Source organism: Ilyonectria robusta, assembly GCF_021365365.1.
Source record: "Ilyonectria robusta strain PMI_751 chromosome Unknown BGZ61scaffold_35, whole genome shotgun sequence".
Lineage (NCBI taxonomy): Eukaryota > Fungi > Ascomycota > Sordariomycetes > Hypocreales > Nectriaceae > Ilyonectria > Ilyonectria robusta.
In genome coordinates this window covers 268062-281377 of record NW_025764469.1, presented here as the reverse complement: position 1 = coordinate 281377, position 13316 = coordinate 268062, and the positions used below count along the sequence as shown (strand labels likewise).

The 13316-nt window shown below is 52.5% G+C and overlaps 2 protein-coding genes across 2 annotated transcripts; one reads left to right on the top strand and one right to left on the bottom strand.

Annotated features, from left to right (window-relative positions):
• Positions 1–157: 157 nt before the first annotated feature.
• BGZ61DRAFT_368974 (uncharacterized protein) lies at positions 158–1747 on the top strand (the record flags this gene model as incomplete). Its single annotated transcript, XM_046241925.1, has 3 exons — positions 158–223; positions 303–446; positions 674–1747. 3 exons carry the CDS (start codon positions 158–160, stop codon positions 1745–1747), a joined length of 1284 nt encoding a protein of 427 aa, XP_046096405.1.
• Positions 1748–10785: 9038 nt separating this feature from the next.
• BGZ61DRAFT_463648 (uncharacterized protein) lies at positions 10786–11272 on the bottom strand. The gene has a single exon (XM_046247423.1). The coding sequence runs from the start codon at positions 11132–11134 to the stop codon at positions 10880–10882; it is 255 nt and encodes an 84-aa protein (XP_046096404.1). The 5' UTR covers positions 11135–11272; the 3' UTR covers positions 10786–10879.
• Positions 11273–13316: the final 2044 nt, after the last annotated feature.

Genomic DNA, 13316 nt, shown 5'->3' with positions numbered 1-13316 from the left:
GTCGTTGCGAACCAGAAGCCATCGATTCGAAAGGCTCTCCGTCAAGACGTATAAACGAAGCACGGCAGTTTTGAAGTACCGGAGCCCACAAATCCTCTCGTTTTCTCGTTGCTCGAACACGTTACATACGCCTTCGTCATACTCCCGACAACCCGAGATGAAGCGCCTCGGGTACACTAAGTCACGTAACGGCTGCTCGCGATGCAAGCAGAGACGGGTAAAAGTAAAGTCATCCTCCCCTCAGCCCGCCACTACCTCCGCCCCCCAAGCAACTCTCCTCTGATGCTCAGCTGCTGGCACAGTGCGATGAACACGCCCCATGCCGGGCATGCGTAACACATGGCGTGCGGTGTAGTCTTCAGTCAACCAGCTCGAAGCCCCGCCTAGATCCAACATCCCCACGATTGACTGAGAAGGCTAGAAAGCCACTTGTTAGAAGAGTAAAGGTGAGTAGTCTTGCCGACGGCCAGTTCTGCCTTGTACTAATTGCTTCTCGCCTCAGCGGCAGACTGCGTCAGCTTCAGCTTCACGAACAGCATATCCAACACAAACACCATCTGGCACACACCGTGTGCCCTCTCTTCTTTCCACTCAAGTCGAATCGTCTCTTGGGCAGACCCTGAGACAAAGATCCGCAGCGTCAGCGCCGCGCCCGTTTACTTACTTCTCAAAGTTTTTATGTGACATGAACTCGGGTGCCCGCACTGGCTGGATCTTAGACCTCGAGCTTATGCATCACTACACTCGCGTCGCACATTGCACAATCTTCTCGTCTTGCCCCCACGTGTACAAAGTGCTTCAGCATGATGTAACACGAGAGGCTTTCTCCTTCCCATTTCTTCTTCAACAATTGCTCGCATTCTCAGGCTTTCACATGGCATTCCTGCACCCGGATCGCCGTGATCACTACATATTTCAGGCTTCACAGCACCAGAGTTTGGCAATCGCTGGCATGAGTTCGATCCTCACGGCAGATTTGATTCCAAGCAACTGTCATGCTCTGTATGCAAGCTCTGTGTTTGTCATCATCAGCGCTTTCGGCACGTACCCAAGCTGCGACAAATATAACGACTCCTTTCAGCCAATCGACAGCTTAGTCGATATTTTTATCCTCATCCGCGGTATGAGTATGATTATCCATTCTTCAGATCTCCAACTTAGGAACGGGCCTTTGAAGGGGCTTTTTGGTTCGTGCTTGAGTCCCGAGGTGGGCTTGGTGAATCACCTTCAACCAATAGCCGACCAACTGCACAAAGTCAGGTTATACCTAACAGAGCAAAACCACAGTCTCAATGACAATGAAAGAGACGCCTTGCTAGAAGCTGTCACTTCATTCACTGGTCTCATCACTGAGGTTACCAGCAGCCATAAGATGGCCGCAACGCCCGAGCTGAGGGTCATTTTTGCTTGGCCCATGAGAATCTCAACTACCTACCTCGACCTAATGCGGTGTTACCATCCCTTAGCACTTGTCGTTCTTTCATATTACTGTGTTCTGTTGCACTCAAGGGAAGCCAGCTATTGGTTCCTCGAAGGCTGGGCTAATGCATTAATTAAGCGCATTAAGAAGCAACTTGTCGATTCACCGTGGGTGGAATTGATCAGGGATGGACATCGAACGAACGGGAATCGAATCGATAGATTCATTCGATGCCAAGTCTTACGAATGTCGAATCGAATTTCTTGGCATTCGATTCGATGTCGAATCTGCGGCGTGCCCATTCGATTCGCATCGAATCGAATGTGACATGTCCTGTTCGATGTTCGAATACATCGATTCGAATGTGGGGCATCCTATTCGACATTCGAACCGTACAGGTCACCATATGATTCGACATCGAATCGATCGCCCCCACCCGTTCGATCGAAAATCGATCGATTCGGTCGAACAGAGAGACGCGATGTGCGAATCATGACCAAGGGGTGGATTCAGCGCGATTCGCAGACGCGTTAAGAGGCCCCTGGCACTCTCCTCGACGCGAGAAGTGCAACGCGATCAACACTGACAACAATTCATCTTAATGCTAAGATGTGTTAGCAAGTACATAACATGACCCTAAAAGCCCATAGCATACTAGGTACCCTGCAACTACAGCAATCATCCCTGTCACGACCCTGTCTAACCGCCCCCCAGCCCGGAACGGATTAACGCGCCGGCCACCGCGAATTGCCAACAGGTTTACCAGTTGGGAATGACTCCCATGGTCACAATCCCGACAAACAACCCACCAGCAGGTGCTTTACAGGAATGTAACGGACAACCCAATTTAATCTTGCAATAAAACACTGAGTCGGTTTCTATGAGGAATATATATTTGTCGCGTGGGGGGTTGAAGTATGAGTTATTGTTGCTGTAAAATACAACCTCCCAAGTTAGGAGGTACCAAGGTCGTCATATAAAGTAGGTGGGGCTTACAGTAGTTTTTAACGCAGGAGTATAGGGTATGTTTGTCCCAGTAACAGGCCGCTATACAGAGAGGGGGATCACCAAAAACACGCCGCTTTTTCTGCAGAATAATAGGAAGGAAGCAAAAAGAAAAGAAAAGGAAACCAAAAAAAAACTGTCTCCGTATTTCTCTCTACTAAAAAGTTTTTACTGATGCCAGCTTTGGCATGATCAGATGAATATGTCCGGCTCGAAGTTTTCACGCATTGGCGAGTATGGGATTCATGATCTTCCTGCCCCCCTCTTTAACTTTTTGGTTGTCTCGGGGACCTGCGCCTAAAGCCAGCTTTGCCTGTGAACCGATGTACCAGCGACTTCACAGGTGCATCCACTTAGAGCCTCAACTTCAAGTCCCCACCGTTCCGCCCCCTCACGTGAACGGTTTACGAAAATCTCAAGAATCCATTCTGAGTTGACGCCAGATTGGAATGAGCACAAATGCAAAGCCGGTATGGGGACTTGGCTGAGGAACGGGATGGCTTTTTTTCAAGGTTGGCCCGTAGTGATGCGTCTGTGCTTGTGGCATGAGCCAATAGGAGCCTCTGACGCAAGTGGAACAGGGAATATATGGAATCTTACCCCGCCGTCTGTGGACCTAATCAACGAGACCCCGATTTGGCTGGTTGCCAAGTACTGAGAGCTTGGTGGAGCGGCACTTGGGAGAATCTCCGTACACCAATGGTCGGAACAAAGTTTGGCTTCTTACATACAATGGCGGCTTCACGCGCGACTCTCTCGCCTTGGGCGCGCCAGGTCGTCGTTCGCGCTGCTCGCGAATGCATCATTAATCGCACAAGACTTTGCATGTTTAGCGGCAGTGGAGATGTCGCGAATTTCGCGTTGACGACAAAATGGGCGTGATATACGCGTGTTATTGGCCTCAATGCCTGTCCAGTCAGTGATGGATGGATGGATTTAAGTTGAGCCTCAGTGCAGTCTCAATGGCTTCCAACAACCTCGACCCACGCGACCCATCTGTCCGACTAGCTAAACTAACTGCATCATGATGTCCTCCGAACCATTCTCTTTGAGCCCTTCGTCCTGGAATCAACCAGGTGTGATGGAGCGCGATGAATTCTCTTCTTCGCCAGCCGCCCCGTCTCCAGGAACCTCGTTACCAACGACGCCATCGCTCCGTCCTCGCGGGACTGCCGCCGATTTTATTCAGGTCGATTGGACACTCTGGGGCCGCCAAGAGTGGGCCAAATGGCCCGGATTCGAGCGTTATACTGGCGGCCAAGACACGAGGGCATGGTGGCAACAATATGGGTATCGCGTTAAGGACCGTTCCACCTCGCGGCAGGGAAATAAGCTGAAGTGGATCTGCGCCGACTGCTTTGCCCGAGGTTTCAAGAAGAAGTCGGACTTCTGTTTCGTCTGCTCGACAGGAGTCGCCATCAGGAAACACCTACTCAAAGCCCACGGGATTCTTGTAAGTGTGTGCCTCTCATCTACGGTTTGATAACGTGCTGATTTGGCAGGCCCCGAACAAAGTTGCCAGCCCCGTGGGGGGCTCATTTCTAAATGACAGGACCATCACCGACTTCATCGATGCCGACTTCAATAATCCCCACGACCAGTTTCTTCTCAGCAAGCTGCGTGGAAGATTCAGCAGCAAAGGCCTCCGAGTACTCCTCCTCGACTGGATTACCTACCATAACCTGCCGTTCAACATTGTCAATACCGAGCGGTTCCAGCGGATCCTTCTCTACGGCAATCCCCTCCTTGATGTGACCCACATTCCCTCTGCGAAGACGCTGCTTCGCATGCTCGAATCCGAGTATAGGGGTGCCGTTGGGCCGGTAACCGAAGTATTGCGCAGCGCTCGATCCCAGATTCATTTCTCCTTCGACGGTTGGACATCCAAGTCGTACACTTCGTTTCTTGGGATCAACGCTCAATTCATTGATAACCACTTTGTCCAACACCGAATCCTCCTTGGGCTTCGACCTCTCTCGGGCAGACACAACGGTGCTTCACTTGCCGATGAGGTCGCTGATACGCTCGCATTCTGGCAAATCAACGACCCGGACAAGGTTGGCTACTTCACGCTGGACAATGCTGCCAACAATGACACCTGCATGGACGATCTTGCCTTTGAACACGGCTTCTCAGCTGAAGAGCGACGGATCCGCTGCGCTGCGCATATCTTCAACCTTTGCGTGCGGGCAATGCTATACGGTTCGAAGCGAGAGAACTTCGCGGCAATCATCGCTGCCGATGGTGACGATCAAGATGACGATGAGGAGCTAGTTGATCAAGCTATCGACGAGGCCCTGGATGTAGAAATGGAAGACGGCACGGATGAAGACTTTGAAGCGAACACTGCCGTTGGTATCCCAGAAGAGGACTTCCTATCATCCCACCCAGCCCCGGAGGAGATCAATGGAGCCACTTTCAGGGAGTACAGCCAGAACGGCGCCCCAGGAATGCTTCACAACATCGGGATTCAGCTGCGAGCGACTACACAGCTGTACGAGCAGTTTCTTCAGTCTCAGCGCAAGGAATCCGGCCATGAATCAACACTTCACTGGGTCTTCAACAATGCCACCAGATGGAACTCGGATATGCGGATGATGGAGAGGGCCCTTCGTCTCCGCCCGGCTCTCAATACGTTCTTCAATGACGTTCAGAACCGTTGGGAAACTGAGGGTCTTTGTGACAAACCGAAACCGGCAGTTCTGCAATACCGCTTAAGTGCGTACGACTGGAAGGTTATCGAGGTGCTTGTCAAGCTTCTGAAGCCTTTTGAAATCGCCACCAAGCAACTTCAGGGCGACGGTATTCCCGACGCGAGGTCGACTTGCGGTAGTTTCGATGAATACTTCCCTGTCTTCGAGATCCTACTTGACCACCTCGAAGGAGCTATCGAAGGCACAATCTTTGAAGAAGTTGAGGATCCAGTGAGCAAGGAGAAGAAGGACGTCGAAGTCGCCATCTACGACGGGCTCGATAGCAGAACCCGTAGATTGCTCAAGGTCTTTATCAAGCTCGGATGGAAGAAGCTGCACAAGTACTACAACTGTCTGACTAGCGCAGCTTATGTCGGCGCTGTTGTCTTCAACCCGGCGAAGAAGTGGCGCCTTCTCGATCAACTGTGGTCTCGAGTGCCTTCTCGTAAGGCCAAGGGTTGGCGATTAGAGTACGAATCCCAGCTCTTGGAGATCTGGGAGAGTTACAGGGAACGCGAAGTTGACTACGAAGTCTTCGCTACATCTGACGAGGCCTCAATGGATTACATTGAGCGGAGACTTGCCAGGAGTGTAGCTGGGTCGCCATGCGCCCAGGGTTCGTCCTTGGCAGTGTCCAGTGCCCGCAAGAGCACCCGAAAGACGAAACACACGACAGCAGGAGCGACTGCTGATGACGAATATGCTCGGTACTGTGCTGAGGATGTTGTCAACAGTCACCACTACAGAAGCAGGCCGATTGACTGGTGGAAAATCAACAGGAATCGGTACCCGCGACTGTCTCTGATGGCGGTTGATATGCTCACCATCCCATCGTCGTCTGCGGAGAGCGAGAGGACATTTAGCAGTGCAGGACGTATGACGGCACCGTTGAGAAGTCGGCTGAGGAGGGAGATAGTGGCGATGGCTCAGTGCATTCGATCATGGAGTAAAGCTGGGATCTACACGCCTTCACTGCCGCTGGTTAGCCTCAGTGATGATCAATGGGTTGACGCACTTGCGTCGCTGAGGGGGACGAGTGACATTTAATCTGCCTAGTACCTGCCTTTGCACAATTGACGATGTTCTGCGATGTCTTATCTGAAGCCGTGATACCTTCTAAACCCGCTCTGCACCTCTCACCACTCTTCTGTCGGGGTATGACGGCATGACGGCCTGGTGATGATGACGACGGTCCATTTGGTTCTAGGTCCTATTGGTGTTTCGGTCTCCGCCGGGATTAGTTCTACGTTCGATCGAGTTCGAATCGAATTCGATCGAATCTTGGCATTCGATAGATATCGAATCTACGGAAGACATGTTCGATTCGAGTCGAATCTACGGCACAAGAATTGTGGCGCGTTCGATTCGATACGAATCTGCGGGAGATGTGTTCGATTCGAGTCGAATCTACAGGACAAGAATTGTGGCACGTTCGATTCGATACGAATCTGTGGGAGATGCGTCCGATTCGATTCGAATCTACGGGGTCACATTCGATTCGAACGCCAAGGCTTGGCGTTCGATTCGATAGATTCGTAAGATGTCCATCCCTGCCTATGATCATTTCCATCCACTAGATGCAACAGAATTGCTCCGGCTCACGATGCCTCTCAATATGCGATTTTGCATCCTCGAGCCTCCCAAGTAGGAATTCGAACGCCTCCAGCACATCAGTCATAGAGCCAAAGGTTTCTCTAACTCCAGACGATCGATATCGCGACTGTCCGTCTCCCTGAAGTACTTGCACAACTACGTGGAAATCGGAGAGGATCTCATCAAACGTCCTCAGCACCGCCCAATCGCTCTCGTTGATGAAGCTCGACTCCTCGAGGCAGGGAGGAAACTTCTGTCTTCCCTCACCTTTCCCAGCGTCTCGGAATAGTCTCTTGGCTTTGGCGATGAATTCTTCGTAGAAGGGCTGCAATCGAAGCATTCGTTTTATCATGTAGTATTGGGATAACCATCTAGTATCGTTGTCAAGGACAACGTCAACTGGCCGTTGCTTTCCACCTTCAGGATCGCCAGAAGCTGTAAATGAGTCTTGTTGCAGCTGACGAAGCAACTGAGTCAGTAAGTCGGACCGATGGACCCAAACGACGAAGTTATGCGCTTTCCCAATAGGGCCCTTCCGCATCCAATCGTCATGGGTTGCTCTCGCCAAAGGCTCCCCCTTGACGAGAGATTTCTCAAACGCATCAACACCCTTTCCAAAGAGAAGGGATTTAACAACAAGGTTAAGGATGTGTCCTATGCATCGAACGCGTCGTTGAATCGGGTCGAACTTCAGCTCTTCTGCAATCTCTGACATTGCCGTTTCATTATTTGCTGCGTTATCGAGAGTGAAGTAACCGACCTTGTCCTCGATGCCAAACGACCTGATGATCTCGAGGATCTCGGCGGCAATGTTCTCGCCAGTATGTCGCTCTACCAGCTCCGGAATGCCGAGCACAACTTTTTGGAGCTGATTCTCGTGGTCTCTGAAGACAGCCGTCACGCCATATAACGCGTGACGATTCCTAGTCCTTGCGCCGTCAAAGGCAATGTGGATCTGACCCGGCGACCTCTTCAAGGCCTGTCGGACTGTGCTATGATATCGCTCGAATTGTTGCACCGCCAGTCTGTGCACAGTCTTCGCCGTAATGTGCGCACTCGTAACCTTGACCGCCGGATTGAGGTATTCGAAAATCTGTTGCAATCTAGGGTGTTCAACCTGCTTGAACGATTGCTGGCTTTCGACTATCCAGTTGACAATGAGCTTCTGGAACTCTCCTCGATCGAAGCGTTTGATCAAGCTATTGGCTAGCGCTTGATCCTTTGGATCAGAACGGTTGAGGCTCATGAAGTCCGAAATAGAAGCAAGCACCCTCTTGCCTCCTTTCTTCTCTGACGGTGTTGATCGTCGTCCTGATGGATCCCAGTAGCCGTGAGCTTTCCAGAGGTGGAGTTCAGCGTTTTGGGTGCCTTTGGATTCGTATGACTGCGGCGTGAGGGTCTTCTGGCGCACACATGGCATACAGATCCATCGTCGGGATGTTTTGGATTGAATCTCGACTCCGTAATTCCATACCCATGATAGGGTATCTTTGCTGCGCTCGGCCAGCGTGAATCCCTTCCAGACGCGGAAGATCCTCCGCTCCTCATCACTTGTTGGTGCCCAAGTAGAAGGCTGGCGGACTTGGGGTCTGGATCCAGAGCAGGCCGAGGGACCTCGGCATGCCCCTCGTTGTTGGTCGGTAGCTTAGGGTCAAAAGGGAAGTCCGCCATCTCGAGATTGAAGGTTCACCGACCGTATGAATCGAGTAAATGAGGAGACATTTTGGGCTCAGGCGTTATAACGCGTTACAATGCGTCAGAACGCGTCCGAGGTATTGCTTGATTAGATCCGTTAGTGGTTGCGCAGAGATACGTAGCAAATATTAACGAAATATATCAGGGCACCCATACCCATGACTAGCGTCCACGTCAATCCACATCTCAATCCACGAGCCCCCAACGGTGGATGGATTGATTACATAACAACAGGTCTCGTGGATTGACGTTGACGTGGATTGAAGTCAACATATTGATCAATACCGTGGAAGTCGTGGATTGATTCCCCACCCTGATGATCATCATCAGTTCGCAGAGTGTAATGTAATGGATATCCTATTCCTATAGACCACTACGCCTCGGAGCCTTGCAGAGTGTGACGCCCGACGAGAACGGATGTGGCCTGTCACGTTCTTTGCATTCTATGCTGGCTATGCCGTGTCGCGGGCTGGTCAGTTCGGGTGTACAGTAGCATCGAACTCGCCCGAACCACCGAGCGAACGCAAATGAGAGTCGGGCTTCTTTCAATCCTTCGCGGGGAGTGAGTACACTGCTACCAGCGTTGTTCCAGAAGAGCCTCCGCCAGGCTGGCGATCAATTCAATTCCATCAACTTCGCCTTCGCGTGGCGTTGCGTTGACAGCTTACTCAGCATTTGGCCCGTGGAGTTGATCCACCGCATCTCCAAATTGAATTGATGGCGTTGAATTGAAGTGGTTGAACCGCATACGCGTGTCGAGATCCCCAACTCGTACTGTGACCCCAGAGGTCCCAACAAGCAGTCAGTTATCAATCAGTACTGATTACTGATTGATACTGATACGTTATCAGTATCAGTAAGCCCCTAATCAATCAATCAGTAATCAGTAACGCACGTGACCAGGGTATCGTGCGACGCGTTTGGTGACATTTGACATGGTGCTAAGATATGTTAGCAGGTACATCCAGATCCTGCGATTAGTTATGGAAAATCAGGTACCACAGAAACACAACCCATCGCCCGGGTCAGAGCCCAGAATTACGTAAATTTACCTTCTACATATTCAACGGCAACCCAATTTTTTTTGGGCTTTGAATCGATATCTGGCTGGGTTCCAAACCGAATATTCGTGACATGAGGGACGGTGAAGCGCCTGTTATCTTTCCAGAGAAATCAGACCAGGGAGTTAATAGGTACCAACCCCGCCATAACAAATAGGTGACATAGGCGTTTGTTTGTTTGTATATTTTTCGTCCGAGGGCCGTGAGGCCCGAAAAGTCCCCTATTGGGGCACAGGACGTGCTGAGCTAGAGTCTCTAATGCTAAAATCTACGCAATTCTTTCGTACAATACAGAAAAGACCACTATCCAGCATATCATCGGCTCAGAGGCGCATTTCTGTCGAGCCTGTTATCCGTCAGCGGAATGGCCAGGCGCGGCTGCGGTAGCCGCTACATGGGTCAGTCTTTAGGGAGACTGGCGAGAGAGCATTGGCATGACTGCACGAGGCGGTCAAGCCCGTATAATTAAAGAAAAGGAATAAAAGAGAAGATAGGAGAGAAGAGAGAATACAATAAAAGGAGAGGAAGAGACGCGGGTGCGTCTCAGGTCTGCCTCGTCTAGTAACGAGGACAAATCTTTTCAAAGAAGCTGCTTGATTTGGCCACCTTGGTGTACTTGTCGAAATTTCTTCCTATCGCGAGGTTGACTGTTACGGTCGGCGATGGGACAAGCCTCATTCGACACCGTCGCGGTACCTTTCTGCAGTAGAAGATATGATCAGGTGCTTTGCGTCGCCCGCACGAGCAGGTCATTCGCGCGTCTTGGTGGTTGAACCGTTCGTGGTATGCAGCGAAATCCCCATGGAGGGACCTTGCTGCGAGTAAATGGTGCAGAGCAGCCCGAAGGAGCAAGAGCTCCGGCGGGCAGCGTGTAGTTGCCTTGAGATTGAATCTCTTATATTGCTCGGGGGCGGAGGTTGCCCACCATGCTTCAAAGGCTTCCTTCAGTTTCTGCCTCGCCATCTTTCGTAGATATGCCAGCGTCGGCTGAGCACCCTCTGGCTCCGGCAGCGAGAAAGCCGCTTTTGCCAGCTTATCCGCTTGTTCGTTGCCGGGGATGTCTGTGTGGCCAGGTATCTAGCGCACTTGTGTGGCACCATGAGATATAGCCAGCGCCTGGAACTTGAGGAAGACGTTATGTGAGGAATCGGACGGTGTGCCCCGTAGGCATGTTGCGGCTGCCAGGTTGTCTAGGCAGACCATAATGTTTCGTGTCGCTGATCCTGGGAGGTTCAGAGCGGCCTTGAGGCCCTCCAGTGCTCCTGTAGCTTCAGCATCAAACACCTCGGCAGGTCCAAGACGGCCCGAGCCGTCGTAGATGGAAAGGTCCTTCTGGTGAATGGCAAACCCATAGCTGGCTGCTCCTTCCGAGGACAAGGAGCCGTCTGAGTATACGATCAGAGTGGTTGGGCCTACTGTCTCAGCCCACCGGAGGAAGGCCTCGGCCGATTCCTCTTTTGCTGCCGTCTGTAGGGGTGTGTCCTGTTCCTTGTCGAAGCGTTTTTGCATGAGAGCCGGGCGTGGACAGGGTGCGAGGAGCTCATTAGTCCGTCGGAGACGGGTCTTGAAGCTGCTCTCTGATAGAGTTTGGTACTTCTGCTTGATAAGCGGGTGGTAGGTGGGTTGTCTGGGTGGAAGCGTGCGCTTCGCGAGGGGATGTGCCTCATCAAGGGATTTGAGTCGGGTGGAGAAGCGGTATCGACATGCTTCGAGAAGTTGGGCGATAGGAGGTATCCCACTTTCCCGATGGAGGATGGCGATGGGGGTCGTCCTCCAGACGGGGAGTATGGCTCGCATGGAATGTACGATGGCGTCGGTCATTCTCCGCAGGAGATGCCGGATACCTGATAGTCGGTCTTTGAACGGCTGGTTCCACCGCGGCTGGGTTGCGCCTGGGTACCATACTTCAGTGCCGTAGAGCAGAACCGGTTCAACGCATGCTCTGACGGCGCTTCGCACGGCACTAGGTAGTGGGCCGTGTATCGTGTTGGTGAGTCCTCGTAGATGGTAGGCCACAGCCTGGGCTTTAGCCGTCTATTTCTCTACGTGGACTCGGAACGACAGGTTGCTGTCCAGCCAGATGCCTAGCCAGCGTATTGCTGCCTCGGGGTGTTTTTCGACATCGCCGTGGCGTATGGACGGTGTGGTCTCGAGTTTGCTCCGGGAGAAGTGCATGACTTCCGTCTTCTTAGGGTCGAAAGATATTCCGTTCGCCGCGCCCCAGCGGACCATTTCTTCGACAGATCTTAACGCTGCAGCCGCTGTTTCCTCTACCGTGTCGCCCGTGCACAGGATTGCTGTGTCGTCTGCGTAGCCGAACCGGCCTTGAGGGTTGCTTAGTCTGTAGATGGGCTCCGTATATAGCAAAAATAGGATTGGCGATACCGGCGACCCCTGAGGGAGGCCGCATTGGAGAGGAGAGAGCGGAGTGGTAGTATCCTGGTATCTGACGCAGGCAGATCGGTCGTCCATAAACAAACCGGCCCATCGTGCAAGATGTTCCGGCCAGCCTTGTTCGCGGAGTCGCAGAATTAGTCTGTTGCGCAAGACAGTGTCGAAAGCGCCTTGGATGTCCATCGTGACCAGCGTGGCCACCTTCTTGAGGGCAAATACTTCTTCAATGTCGTGGACTAGGGCGGCCACAAGGTCTGTCGCAGACCTCTTCGGGAGCGCCCCGGCTTGTTGTGGGTGGAGGACTCCATAGTGGATACATGCCCACGCAAGACGGCGCGCGACCAACCGTTCTAGCCCCTTGCCGAGGCAAGAGAGCAGAAAGATAGGCCGCCATGCCCGCGGCTCTGTCAGGTCTCTACGTCCAGATTTGGCGATCATCACCACCTCGGCCGCTCTGAAAGGCTTCGGGTGGTGGCCTATGGCCAGATACCCCTCGAAGAGGCGGCGAACGTGTGTTCCGATGATGTGCTATACTGCCGTGAGAAGTTTGACTGTGATGTTGTCGGCTCCTGGAGATGTATTTCCAGTCCGAAGAGTCGCGTCCTGCGCTTCCTTAAGGGAGATTTCCTGTGGGAAAGGGATCATTCTGTGAGGATTGACCTGGATCCAGGGATCCTGGATGTTATCCTCCGCCGTTCTGCGCTCTAGAGTAGCTCGTCGGAGCGCGTTAGCCTTGTCCAGCTGGGTTTCGTAGACCACGTCGTCCACTTGCAGTGGAGGAGGTTGGAAGGCTCCTGGCGATCTCAGCCATCGGACGGCCTTAAAAACGGAGCTGCTGTCTGAGAAGCTGTTGATCAGGTTCCGCCAGTAGAGCCTCTTGGCTCGGCGGACCACGCGGCGGAACTCCCGTTTGGCTAGCTGGACCTCTTGGTTGAATCCAAGGGGGTACAGTCGTCTGATCGCGCGATATCCGGCTGCGGCAAGGGCGCACTCCTCAGTCCACCATGGGGCGTTGCGTGCTCCCTTCCTCGCAGGTCGGCCTGCCGCCTTCGCTGCTGACTGCAGCAGGTTCACAAGTGTGGATGCAAGCTCATCTAGTTCTGGTGCACTCGAGGCAGTGGCAGGGATCCCAGCCGATCCAAGTTCTACAATTTCTACAAACCGCTTGAGTTCGTCGTCTGTTGTCACCCGGATCTTGCCTGGCTGTATTGGTGCTGGCGCGATGTTTGGTAGCGTTGTGCTAAGAGTGAAGTGATCCGAGCTAGTTGTTAAACGATATTCCGCCCCAGCCGAGGAGGCGTCCCGACCCACATGGGCACCGTTGTTGTGTATATAACTGGGACCTTCGTCCTCTTGACTTGGGCAGTGATTAAGGCCAATTTGACTCTCTACAACCCTCACATGCATGACATCTTCCCATTTATATGTGACACTGGTGGCGAGGTGGTCCTCGAT